The sequence below is a fragment of the Lucilia sericata genome, unplaced genomic scaffold (assembly GCF_015586225.1).
Source record: "Lucilia sericata isolate MDLA Ls3-8-SP2 unplaced genomic scaffold, ASM1558622v1 Contig000508F_arrow, whole genome shotgun sequence".
Taxonomy (NCBI): domain Eukaryota; kingdom Metazoa; phylum Arthropoda; class Insecta; order Diptera; family Calliphoridae; genus Lucilia; species Lucilia sericata.
Genome location: NW_023994522.1, coordinates 89,012 through 103,511, shown reverse-complemented (window position 1 = coordinate 103,511; position 14,500 = coordinate 89,012). Strand labels below are relative to the sequence as shown.

Genomic DNA, 14,500 nt, shown 5'->3' with positions numbered 1-14,500 from the left:
CATATTTGTAAACAAAAATAACTCACCACACCAAAAAAAATGTTTATTTTGATAAAACAGCTGTTACGGTTTGTTTTATTTTTCGTCGGGTTGTTTTCTTTATGTGCGTACTTTTATTTGCAAAATCTATTCTTTGACTTTTTCCTACAGGATAAACGACTTTTCGACACTTCCGACAAAAAAATCGATTCTTCGATTATTTTAAAGTCGATTTGCAGCTCCCTAATATAAGTTTAGTGCTGAAAAATAAAAATAATATTTGGCAACACTGCTTTACCTTGGAAAATATTAATTGAAATTTTAGTGAGTGAATTTGTGGAATTTGTTTTTTAAAATTTTGAAATCGTAAACAGAAAGCAAAACAATAAACATTATTTCGTTACTTGCACTTACAACTCTACCTGATTGTAATGATGAATATAAAGTCGATATTTTGTGTGTGGAATTCAATATTGGTGGTCTCTAGTCTTATGGCGCGCATAACTAGGATTGGTGAAGGTAAGAGATGTAGAGCATAAAGAAAATTAATATTATTTTAGTAGTATTCTACTTCCAATGCCACCTGTCAGATATTTTAAGTGATTTGTAATCTCCAACTTGTCCTCCAGTTCGAGCATGAGAGCACAACAAAATTATTGTGCCATCATGCTGGTGTTGTGTGTGGGCCCTTTTATGCATTGTAAACAGTAGTATAATGTTTATCGGGAGAATAAATAAATAATTAATACAGTCAAATCCCTTTATAACGACCTTCTATGACTCCCCCCACATATTCAACTGTCCAGTCCACCCTACTTTACTTAGCCCAATGGATTTATGAGCTAACCCTGTATAAGTACCCCAATTTATTGACTTGAACTTAACTAGAAAACCTCCGCATTAAAAATTGTATAATTTAAGCTGTTACAAGCACAACAACAACATTACAAAATCCTGAGAGAGACCAGTCAAATTTGTTCGTAATAAGCAAAGTTCGTAATAAGAAGGCTGAAGTTTTTGGTAGTTCTACAAAATTATTGAAGTTATTACAAACTAGCTATAGCCAGTGTACTTCGCTACCCTCATCGTAATAGAATAAAATAATTATTGTACATTTTTAAGTTAGACAAATGTACAATTCTGATAGCATTATTAGAAAGTCCCCTTTTATTGATTTTCATGTATGCTTCTACGTTTTGTATTGCAAAACAACTCAAAAAGTAACGGTTGAAGAACGAAAATGTACCGAAAAGTCCTTAACTATAGATTTTCAATTAAACAGGACCCTTTAAGTTAGATTTTATGGTTCTAGTCTTAATATTACGGAAAATTTAGAAAGTAGCAGTTAAAGATCGAATAAGTGCGGGCTTTTCTGACAAAGATTATCTACATTCTTTGTTTAAACCTAGTTTAATCTATGTTTTGTGTTTTTCAGTAATCAGTTACGTTATATAGGGCGGGTTTTTCTGATAAAGATAATCTTTATTCTTAGTTTAAACCTAGTTTAAGCTATATTTTGTGTTTTTCAGGGCGGGTTTTTCAGATAAAGATAATCTACATTATTTGTTTAAACCTAGTTTAATATAGGTTTTGTGTTTTTCAGTAAAAAGTAACGTTACTTATTATCTTAGTTTAACTGAGTGTTATTGGCCAATTAAACTTAAGTTATAAGTGGGAATACACAATTAACAAAAACAATGATTTCGGAAAAACAAAAACTTAATATTTTAAGTAAATTGCAATTTTCTGATTTGTTTTGTTTTATTTATTATTGTTTTAAATATTTATTTAACATTTTTCCAAAATTTTTCATTTTACAAAAGTATTATTTGCCAAAAACAGCTGTTAATTGTTTATGTTTTTGAGTGAAAAGTTGGCAATACTAACAAAGTTAACTGAACTTAAATCCATAACTGAAAAACACAATCATCGGTTAAAGTCCGCCTAAATTTGTTTCGAGTTTAATCTAACAGAAAGTTAAGCCTAGTTTAACTGAGTAGTAAGAAACCCGCCCTGAAAAACACAATTATCAGTTAAAGTCCGCTTAAATTTGTTCCGAGTTTAATCTAACAGCTAGTTAAGCTTAGCTTAACTGAGTAGTACCAGGCCTTAGATTTGTATGAAACTTTTGTAGAGATACGAGAACATTTAACATAATATTAAGCTCAGAAGCGAGTGGTACCGTTATATAGGGGCTAGGTGAACTAATGGAGCGATTTCAACCTTTTTCAATATTGTCCTTGGGTGAACAGGGAATTTCATCAAATTTTTGTTGTTGTTTTTTTCACAATTAAATGAATATGTAGTAAGAAGCCGGCCCTTAGTTATTTACTTTGTTAATCCATTTTTAACCGTTCTTTGGCTCTCCTAAACTGTCGGTTTAAATAAAAAGTCCAATAATTATTTCGTTTATAAAATATATATTTTTTTTTATTATTTATTTTATAATGGCAATAATTGTAAAAAAAAGTTAACATAATAGCATTTATGAGTCCTTAAAAAAATCATAGGTAGTAAGGACTTTTAAAACTTAATTTAAAAAAAATATATATAATAATTATTAAAAACTATACTACAATTAAAAATTGATTATTATTAAAAAAAAAAAAAAAAACTAATGAATATATAAAAAAATAAACACTTAGCTCATATGAGTACATTTTATTAAAAAATTTTAAACTACAATTAGAGTTATAAAGTTTTTTATTATTTTTAATTATAATTCTGCGATTTAATTTTGATTTTATGTACAAAACTAAATTAACAAATTTACGCATTACAAACAAAACATGTTACATAAAACATTTACAAATATTATTACAGATTTTCTTATAGAATTATAGAGCATTTAAAGAAAAATAAAATCAAATGTGGGGGTTTAAAATCTTTTTTTTTATATAGTTTTGTTTCTTTATTTCAATAACAATTTTCAGTCTTAAAAGTTCCAAGTATTTTTTTTTGTTATAACAGTTTTAGTTTATGTTTTTGTATATGGCCACTATTCGAAGAATTTTCTATAATTTTTTCCTATGCCCTGCCGGGGGTTTTGAAGCAAATTTTAAATTTTTTCACTGTTATTGAAAACAAAGAAACAAATTTTTTGTGTGTGTGTTTTTTTAAAGAAGAAAACAAACTATATTAATAAAAAAATTAAAAAAGTTATAGAATTTTTATATATTTTTTAAACAGATGTCATTTTTTTTAAATTTACTTAAATTTATAAATATAGTAGTTGTTTTTTTGAGGATGTTTTTTTGAAATATTTTTATATTATTTTTTTTAATTATAGATATAGCTAGTTGTTGTGTCAAAGTAGTAGTTTTTTTATTCAAAAAATATTGTTTATAACTGTCACATGTCCATTAAATGCAACCCTGTGACATTGCAATTTTTCTTGGAAAATGGAAGACAATGTTATGTTTGCCATTTTTAAAACTGTTGTGATTAGTTAAGAGGTCTTTTTCATAAAAAACTTTATTGATTTTGCTTCTTTTTTATGAATGTGAATAAAAAGTGGCCATTTTCTGGTATTATCTGTATTGAAAAGTAGATCCTTGTTGAAATTTTATAAAAATTATATTATCTCTATAAAATCTGGGTAGAGATTTCGAAAAAAGAAATATTAAAGCATTTGAAAGAAAGATTTTTAGCATTCAATAACGTTCGTTATCTCTCAGTAAAATAAAGATTTTGATCGACCAAATTGCAGCATTCGTTAACGATCGTTAACTCTCAGTAGAATAAAGTTTTTGATCGTTATCATTTAACGCATTGTGGCTCTTGTTATTAGCTTTATAACGATCTTATAACGACACTACGATCATTAATTTAAAAAAAAATTTGCGTGATAATGTTAAATTACTGATCGTGTTGTACAAAAAGTTCATTAAAGTGATCCCTTTATGGGGATTTTTTATCTCTTAATTTTGTGACAAAACCTTTTCTTTGAAATGTTCTTTTTAAATTAAAAAGTTTTGTTTTAAAATGTTTACAATTTTTAAAATTGAATTAGTTCAATTCCTTATAGAATTATTTAGATAGATGAATATAAAAGTTTGAGTTATTTAAACACTATATATTCATCCAATTGTTTTAAATCTCAATCCACGTAACATTTCTTAATGATCAATAAGGTTTTTTTTCTGAATTTCAGTTAAATTAATTAAGATTTTCAAAATTGTTTTAAATCTTTACTAAAGTGAGTTATTGAAACCTTATAATTGACATTTTAAGGCTCAGTTAGTTTCTACGTTCCGTTTCGTAATGATAAAACACAAATCAGCTGATACGTTACGTTACAGAACGTTGAAACTAACTGAGTCTTTAGTTTGCAATACATATTTTGAAAACAGCTTGTCAATTACAAGTTGTCAATATCTGACCTTTGATTTTTTAGCAAGAAAATTCTAAATTCAAAACCAGGAATTTTACAAAATTTTCTTGCAAAGAAATTCTTTAAAAATTCTAAAACACAGCTTCAGAATTTTCAAAACATAATTTAGAATAGAACTGTTTTTCACAATTTAAAACAATTTTTATAGAAAATCTTTCACAACATTTCTGAATTTCAAAATTTTATTGTTATATCCATTTGAAACACCAAATTTATTGAGAAATTTAAAAAAAAATTCTTTAAATTGTTGGCAATTTTGAAAATTTTTATAAATAACACACTTTGTGGCAACATAAATAGCAATAAATATCAACCTAAAAGTATGCTAAATATAAGTATTTAAAAAGCAAAATGGCGTTATAACACCTGGAAAACCAAGTGATCTATAATAATCTATATTTGGCGTTTTCAAAATACCTACAACTCTTGTCTAAACTCTCTCATTTAACTCTGTTTGAAAACCCTAAACTGAGAGTTTACATTTCTTTACTAATACTTGAAAGGCCGGATTTTTGACAACTAATTTTGACAAGAGTTGCTTTTGAAGTTCCTTGTTAAATAGTTAAATTTTTGTTTAAATATTTTTTAGAAACAATTTAAATCCCTTTACATGATATAAATTTCGGGGTTTCGGAGTTTAGTTTTATATATTTTCTTTTCCTTTAATAGTTTTAGTTTGTTTTTATAGTTGTTTTGTTTAAACAGTCCTCGTAAGTTCTTCTGTTTTTCGTGTTACATGCTTGAGCCATATGTCTACTTTAATTTATGTCTGGTTTAAAACCTTTAGACCTTGGTTTTTGATATAGTTTAGTGGTTTGTTTTCTTAATTGGAGCCGCCAAAAAATACAACCCCTTTTTAGGCAGTTGTTAAATTATACATTGTATTGTATCTATTTTGTATAGTTTGTTTTGCTTTAGAGCAGTTTTTTATGCTTATAGAGGTCCAAAAGTAGCTTTAAAAAGCCTTTTCGTTCCTTGCTACATAAAATTTATAAATAAATATTATAACCTCAAATCTTATAAACCTTATTAGGGTTTTTCTGTCCACTACTCTACCAATAGGGACTGGGTTCATGATGCCAATTGTTTTTGGAATCATTTGTTGTATTATTAAGGGCCTCCGTTAGGGCCGATCTCACTTGACTTTGACACGTTGTTGTTTTGCTATTGTTTAACGCAGATGATGAGTTCTTATCGTAAGGCGATAAAGCATTATAGTAGAAGGGTGATCTTTTGGAGATGGTATAATTAAGACCCTTATTATTATCCCAGTATTCTTGGGTATCGGCTCGGAAACAAATACAGAATTCCAAACGTTTGGAAGAGGGTGGTAGGGTGATTTTAAAGGAGAAAGTATCGAAGATGACATGGGCACAGGTGGCCGGACCGTAGGCTTTATTGTAGGTACAAAATATATCCTGTTGGCTCTTCCAGTCATCCCAGGTAACACGTACAATGACTTCCTTTTCGAAGGAGATGTTTTTAACCTTGACGGTGCCCACCACTATGGATTCCTCATCTTTGACAATGACATTTTCCAAAGAGACATAATTACTCTCGATAGATTGTCTAAAATGAAAAGAAAGTATTTTATTAGATTTTTTTATATTTAACATATTTTAAAACTTCTATTGACCACTGACTAGACCAATAGTCTGGTCCATACTACAGACTAGACCATAGAACCAGACTATATGTCAAAGTGTAGACCAGATATTGGACCACACAGTAGACCAGACAAGACCAAATCATAGACAAAACATGGACCAGACTATAGATCAGGCAATAAACCTGACTGTAGGCCAGACCATAGACTAGATCATAGGTCGGAATATATAGAATATATCAGACTATATATCAGATCATAGACCAGAACATGTTTCAGACCATAGCCCAGACCATAGACTAGACACTAGAACAGACCATAAAACAGACAATAGACCAGACTATAGATTAGACTGTAGACCAGATCATAGACCACACTGTAGACCAGACAATAGACCAAAGCATATATTAAACCATATTACAGACCATAGACCAGACCATAGACCAGACCATAGACCAGACCATAGACCAGACCATAGACCAGACCATAGACCAGACCATAGACCAGACCATAGACCAGACCATAGACCAGACCATAGACCAGACCATAGACCAGACCATAGACCAGACCATAGACCAATAGACCAGACCATAGACCAGACCATAGACCAGACCATAGACCAGACCATAGATCAGACCATAGACCAGACCATAGACCAGACCATAGATCAGACCATAGACCAGACCATAGACCAGACCATAGACCAGACCATAGACCAGACCATAGACCAGACCATAGACCAGACCATAGACCAGACCATAGACCAGACCATAGACCAGACCATAGACCAGACCATAGACCAGACCATAGACCACACTATAGACCACACTATAGACCAGACCATAGACCAGACCATAGACCAGACCATAGACCAGACCATAGACCAGACCATAGACCAGACCATAGACCAGACCATAGACCAGACCATAGACCAGACCATAGACTAGACCATAGACCAGACCATAGACTAGACAATAGACCAGACCAAAAACCAGACCATAGACCAGACCACAGACCAGACCATAGACCACACTATAGACCAGACCATAGACCACACCATAAATCAGACCATAAACTAGACCAGACCATCTACATTTGAATTTTTTTTTGGAAATTTATGAAACTTACCTAAAAGCTAAATAATCTGAGGCAGGTTGTTTAAAATCGACCGTCCACTGATCGGCCGGATGTGGTGTCACCAAACCCTGAGTAATTTGTTCCAAAAATTTCATACTCCAATAGGGTGGCACATTCGAGGGCTCCGACATAACACGCACCTGGGTAAGTGATAGACCTTCATCATCGGCAAATATGACTTTTTTGCGGGCACGACTAAAATTAAAGAAAAAAAAAAACGAATAAAAAACGAATATTAATTAAAACAATTAACCTTGAATTTAAAAATAACCTAATGCTAAGTATCCCTGGCAAATAAAACTCTTATCTTATGAGGGGTTCTTTCTTTATACCAAATTTATTTTAAGTTGTTGTTTTCTAAAAATGTTATCAGAAAAGTGCATATAAATTAATATAAATTAGATTTTATATTATAAGTATAAAAGAAAGCATATTTAATACATCATATAAACAATCGTACGATATCAATTTATTTGCTATATAGATGTGTAGCTCCCCCCTAGAGCTGGAACATATCTGTTGCGTTTCAACATTAAAAATTGTCATAAATAACAATCATATAAAAAATGGTCATTGACTTTGTTATATATTTCAGTTGCAGCATTACCACCTCCTACCGGCTAAATTTTAACATCTCATTAAGATTTTCAAATTGCATAGAATCGTATTGTTATTTTTTTTTTTTTTTCTGGGGGGCTTTGGTCGTGCGCCATTTAAATTGTTGTTTTGCTTTAAATTGTCAAGAGGTCTCAAGGTGGTTTTTTGATTCTTCTAAATTCATTTCAATTAGCTTAATTTAAGAAAGTTGTTTTCGTTTATTTTTTTTTATTTCGGGAATTTTGCTTTACGGCGTAGTTAGAAAATTGTTTCGAATACAAAATAAAAAGGCAACAAGAAAAGTCAATTAGGTGTGACGGACTATCTGTTAAGAGGTTGCACTGCACGTTTTGCTATTTGACTTTTAATAGGGGGATTTTTTAAATACCTAAAGCCTCGGGAATACAAAATTGCACAAGTTTTTAAATGGTTTGTTTAATTGGTACTAAGTAATATATTGCAACAATGTAATTTAATGTTGTAACATCTATATGTTTAGAAATCAAATCAAATCGAGTCAAATCGGTTTATATTAAACCATTTCTTAGTGGTACTGATATTTAGAAAGGATTTACAATTGCCCTCTTCACAACCAATGTTGTATTGTTGTGTTATCGTATATAAATCCCATACAACAATACGTCATACATGCTGAATTGTTTTATTATAATATAAATTGAAAATAAAACTTTTCTTTTCTTAAAATCATACGATTATTCATGTTGGTTTTTTTATATTTTAACTAAAAATAAATATGTCGGCATAGGAGGCATGGCAAAGAGCGGTTGTTAAGTCATTTATATGCCATATTTATTACTTTTTTTTAATATATTATATGGCAACGAAACGTTTTTCTTATTTTCGTGGGCGTAAATGCAGATTTTGTCTAGAAATAAATATAACAAATTGAGTGCAAAAAAAGATCAGCTGTCAAAATAAAAACACAAAACAAGCAAAAATATTGAAAATAAGAAATGACTTAGGGCGTGTTTCTTACTACTCAGTTAAACTAGGCTTAATTTGTTGTTAGATTAAACTCGTAACAAATTAAAGCGGAATTTAACCGATGATTGTGTTTTTCAGTTAGAGTTAAGAGCAGTTAACTTTGTTAGTATTGCCAACTTTTCAGTGAAAAACATAAACATTGAACAGCTGTTTTTTGCTACTATTACTATTAAGAAATAAAAAGTGTTAGAAAAAATTAAAATAAACATTTAAAACATTAAACATTAAAATATTGATAAAACAAATCAAAAAATTACTATTTACTTAAAAAATTAAGTTTTTCTTCTTCCGAATTGTTTATTTTCTTTTTCACTTATAACTTAAGTTTAATTGGCCAATAACACTCAGTTAAACTAAGATAATAAATAACGTAACTGATTACTGAAAAACACAAACTATAGATTAAACTAGGTTTAAACAAAGAACGTAGTTTATCTTTATCCGGAAAACCCACCCTTAAAAATATGTTTTTTAAAATGCACTTTAAAGTTGATATAAATTTTCGATATTAACCCAAAAATTATGTAAATTTGTATTAATTTTTATTAAAAGTATTTTTTTTTTTAATTAAATAATTAATATGCTATAAATTTAAAATTCAATATAAAATTTATGTAAATCCCAGAAAGCCACAAATTGTTATTATTATTAATTTATGTTAATTTATAAAAAAAAACAGTTTTCGAATAAAATGCATATTAAGGGTATTCACAGTTTAATATTTAATAAATATTAAGCCTAATCACAGCGGCTTATTTACTATTAATTGATGTAAATCTGAGAACTCCAACAAATTTTTATGATTATTTCATGTTAATGATTAAAAAACTGCATTATAATAATATTAGGGCTATTCACAGCTTGATATCTAAGTCTATTTGTTATATGTATGTATAGTTTCGAAAATTTTATAAAATATAAGTGCTGGTTAACACAGGGAAACTTTTTTTTTTTGGAAAACTTTTGATTTTGTGTGTGAGAGAAAGGAAAAGAAATATCAACCATCTCTTTCTCTTACATACAAATTTAAAAGTTTCCAAAAAAAGCTTCCCTGTGTGAGCTATTCACAGCTCTAAAGGCAAAAATATTTGGCTTTATAAAGCAAGAAATTTACACCAAATGAAAAGTCCAAAATGACTTGCAAGAAATTTGAATGTATACATTTACATAAAAATTAACATTAAACAAATTTTCCGTTGTCTTTTTTTCCAAATCTTATGTTTTAATTGTTTTTTTATATAAATTTATGTCAAGCATTATTATTATGATTCAAAACAAGTTTTGAAATCATCCGCATCAAAGCATTTAACAATTTTCATTTATAATTTTCGGGTTTAAAACCATATTTATCTATTATCGGCATACCGCTCTCAACCTGCAAACGCTCTTTACGTGAAAAACTATATGAGCTTGCGCAATGTAGATGGTCGACTGAGGCCATCTGCAGACAGGCGAGAATCATGTGGTCATCTTTCAAACCACAAAGAGGGAGTTAATCTACGGAATTTAACGGCGGTGCTGACTGGCCACTGGTCTTTGGGCTTCATGCAAGAAAACTAAACTAACAATCCAGTAATGACTTCTGCAGCAGCTGACAGGATGAAGAAGATAGTATAACTCACTTCCTCTGTCATTTCCCCGTCCTAGCAGATCATAGAATGGGTCTGCTAGGTAGCTATTTCTTGATTGACTTAACGGATCTATTTTCATTTAAAAAAAGTAATATTTACAAAAAACAGCTGTTTATTGTTTATGTTTTTGAAAAGTTGGCAATACTAACGACGTTAACTGCTCTTAATTCCATAACTGAAAAACACAATCATCGCTAAAAGTCCGCTTAACTATGTTCCGAGTATCCCTGTAGCTTAAGGTTTGTGGTTTTGATTCTTGCTAGAGATTCTTTGCGAAATGAAGGTTGTAAAATCAATATTCATTTAGTTCAGAAGCAATTTAAAACTAGTTCATGGGAACTGTTTTATTCATTTAGTTCAAAAGCAATCTATTACTAGTTTAAGGAAACTGATTTCTTGAAAAGCTAGAACTAGTTTCAGAAGTAAATAGTGTCGACATCTTTAGTTCCAAGGTTGTTGTTTAAGTATAAAAATTGGTCTTGTTTACACTCGTTCTACTTACAACGGATTAATTTGGAACAAATTCTAGTTCTAGTTTTGAAAACCCAGGATTTCTTTGAAGATTTCGGGAATTAATCCTTATTTGATGTATAATTTAATGCAGAATATAATTCTGAAAAATTGTTTATGCGTTTTCCCAATTTCAAAATTCTACTTTAATTGCACAGTGTTGCTATTTAACTGTTTCCCACTGTACTTGTTTACTGTCATTGTTTTAAAATCTATGCTGTTCCTAACAACTACCATGTACATATGTATTTCAGTTCCATTTTTTTGTTAACAAATATTTGTTCTATTTTAAAAATAATTGAATTGAGTTTTTTTTTGTAAAGTATTGAAAACATGTTTCCAGTTTGTAGCCGTACATGTATTACCAGTTTTCCCCAGTTAAATGTTGGGCAGTGTGGTGGCTGTTAAACCAAAAAAAAAAAAGAAACAAACTTTTTAGCTTGTTATTTCTTATTTCTATACTGAAAATTGTCTTTATGTTGCTAATTTAACAAAATTCTTTTTGTATAAATTTTTAAAACAAATGGTTTCCTTTGCTGCATTGCCAATTAAATTGCATTTTGTGCAAATTTATAAGACCGTTATTTACCGACTTGGTTTTAAAATAAAATGCCGGTTGTTGTTTTTTCTTTTGGTCGTTTGTTACATTTTGGTTGTTTTATATTGTTAACTTTATTTATATTCTTATTGATATTTTGTTTCTTTTTTGTTAACACCACGTAAACGTACCTTATAAATTAAAATTAGCTTGAATAAAAAAACTGAATATAAAACATTTCAGCGTTTTTTTTTATTTCATACTTTTTCTTAACATTTATGATTGGTGTTTGTGTGACACTGTTTGCTCGCTCTCGGTTGTGTAGACATTATCAATATTGTATGTTTATTGATGATCACGAGGTTGATGCATGTTGCACATTTCACACGCAACAGGTTTTTTAATGTTTTTGTTGGTTTTTTTTTTTTCGTAAATATAAAGCTACTGCTACTTTACTATCTTTTACTGGTTGGTTATTTGGTTGTTGTATTAAGATGAGTTGGCAATACTTAAATAATCAGATCTATACAGTTATTAAATTGACGTTTATATTTTTGTCGTTTTATTATGATTTTCGAGAGTTGCTATTTTCTCCTTTAGCTTTCGTTGTTATTGTAAGAGTTTTAGTCGGTTAAAAAATAAACATTTGAGTTTATTTTGATCAGCTTAAGACAGTCAATAACAAAAACTTGCATTAATATGCATGAGCTGAATTATATCGCTAACGAAAAGTTGTTTTTACTAGTAATTTCCATGTTTAGTTTATCGTGACATTAGTAACGTGTTTAAATGGATCGAAATCAATTGGCGAACTAATTCTCCGAATGGTTTTCCCCCAAAATTTCAATGAAAACTTCGAAGAGTTCAAAATTGGAGTCAAATTGTGTATCGCTCTAAACTGAATTATTTCTCTAACAAATTGTGGTTTTTACTAGTAATTTCCATATTTAGTTTATCATATTTGTCACATGTTTTAATAGAGCAAATTCAGGCTCTAATTCTCTGAATGGTTTTCCCCAAAATTTTCAATGAAAACTTCGATAAGTTGAAAATTTGGGTCAATTAGAGTCTAAACTTTAGAATATTTACAAGTGTTTGTACTTTTCATGTTGACTCAAAAGTATCCTGTACAGTTCCGAAATCTTAATAGCTTAATCTGTTATCAAAATGGTGTTAAAGAATGGTACTAGTTCATAACCAATATCATACAATAGTTTACTATTCACTGGGCGCTATTAAATCAAGATATTGACAAGTAAATTGAGATAAAAACCCGAATGCGGAGCCAACTCCAACCTAGGTTACTTGCTATATACATATATACTTCTTTTATGGATCAAACCACTAAATCGGATTATAATCTATAACTGTATTCCCGCTATCCTTAACTGACTACCACTGGATATTGTATCATTAAAACACGAGTATTTTAGTTTCAAACCCGATTTCCGAGTAAAATATCCAAAATTGGAAAACCTTTGGCTATAGATTATTATCTGAAGACTTGATCTTTGAAACTCAATATAATCGCTCTCTTAGTACGCTGCAGTGGCCTTTCAAAGTCCACTTTCAAATCCCACATAAGTCGGGAGATAATCTTGGGCAAGTTTCGGTTGACGGCTCCCTAATATTTGAGAGCCCAATTTGAAATGAGCAGTTCTTTAAAGAACCCGTACAATCAGCCACCAATAGTGAAATATCAAAAAATCTATCAGTCAGAAGGAACTCAATAGCGTTTATAGCCGTTAACCGATGGTCCCTTGGCAAACTTATTTGAACCTACAAAGTCGGTTCAAATTTGGGAAACTATTGAAACTAATTTCAAGTTTTCAACTCGATACTTGGTCTTAAAGATTGTAGCCTTAAGATTATCAGCAAGGACGCCATATAGTATAATTCGTTATCCTGATCTAGTCCTAGTTATAATAAAACAAATTTGGGTCAAACATTTATTATAACTAAATACTATAGATTATGTGGGTGTCTTTAAATATAGGGCTTTAAACTAATCGACTTAACTGACCATATCGTTACAACTTTTTTTTATTATTTTGTCTTCCAATTTATCTTGTTGGAGGACTTTGAGAGAAAACCGGACTTTTTTTTTGTAACTTACAAACATACACCATACAAAAGTGTGAATGGTTATGTGTATATGTTCAAAAGATCTGTATAACTATGTAAGCATACATATTGTATTTAGGAAGTGTAACGCCTTAGTTAAAAACATATTATATATACCTTAGCTGTGGTATGTCTGTAAAAAAAATGTAAATGTTATATTTAAAGCACGTTTTATATGGTTACGAGCGAGACGACGTACAAAAAAAGAGTCAACGAAAAGTTTTTTTTAAGTAAATGTAAATATTTATTAATTTGATTTTGTTTTTAATTGGTTTTTAAAAAAATTAATGGAATTTTAAAAAGATGTAGGGGATATATAATTAAGTAAAAAAAAAACGAAGACGGCTGATAGGTTTTGAAATGTTTTGATTTCATGATGTTGTAAATAGGGTAAGTGAATTACATGGCTTTTTTTCCTAGTTAACTTTAACTAAATAATTGAGATTTTTTTGAAATTATTTCCTAGTATGAATATGGAATGAGCAAGTAGTTTGTTTTGGGGCTTTTAATAAAGTTTTTAATTAGAAAATGTTGTAATATTTAGGGGATTTTAATGTTTAATTGGTAATACCTTTTTATCTTATGTTTAAACTGTATGATAATCTTTTTAAAATTATGTAATTTAAAAACAAAATTTGGGAAAATATTGCCAATTTCTATAAAAAATAATTTAGTTTAGAGTTGGCAACTCTTGTCAAAAGTTTTGTATAATTTGTAATACAAATTTTCTATTATTTTTAGAATAAAAAGAAATATTTTCATATAACACCCACGTTAAAATAAAGTCTAATGTATTGAACATAAGGTTGGCAACACTTTCATATTGTCACTCATTACACGCATAAAATTTTGCTTTATATTTGTGATATGTATATCACAACCATCTTTATTTTGAAATATACAACATTAGGGCAGGGTTGGAAATGCAGCACTATTGTCAATTTATTAGTCAGTAGACTAGTTCATAGACTAATTAATAG

General features: G+C 29.6%; 1 protein-coding gene across 2 annotated transcripts in view; it reads right to left on the bottom strand.

Moving 5' to 3' along the window:
- Positions 1–3,228: 3,228 nt before the first annotated feature.
- LOC119605667 (protein phosphatase 1 regulatory subunit 3B) overlaps positions 3,229–14,500 on the bottom strand; it is a 28,662-nt gene continuing 17,390 nt past the window's right edge. For both annotated transcript variants that reach the window (XM_037958911.1, XM_037958910.1), the window contains exons 3-4: positions 7,107–7,310; positions 3,229–5,941 (exon numbers count right to left, since the gene is read on the bottom strand). In XM_037958911.1, coding sequence (XP_037814839.1) covers positions 5,425–5,941; positions 7,107–7,310 — 721 coding nt within the window. In that variant the 3' untranslated portion in view covers positions 3,229–5,424. The remainder of the gene's footprint in view (positions 5,942–7,106; positions 7,311–14,500) is intronic.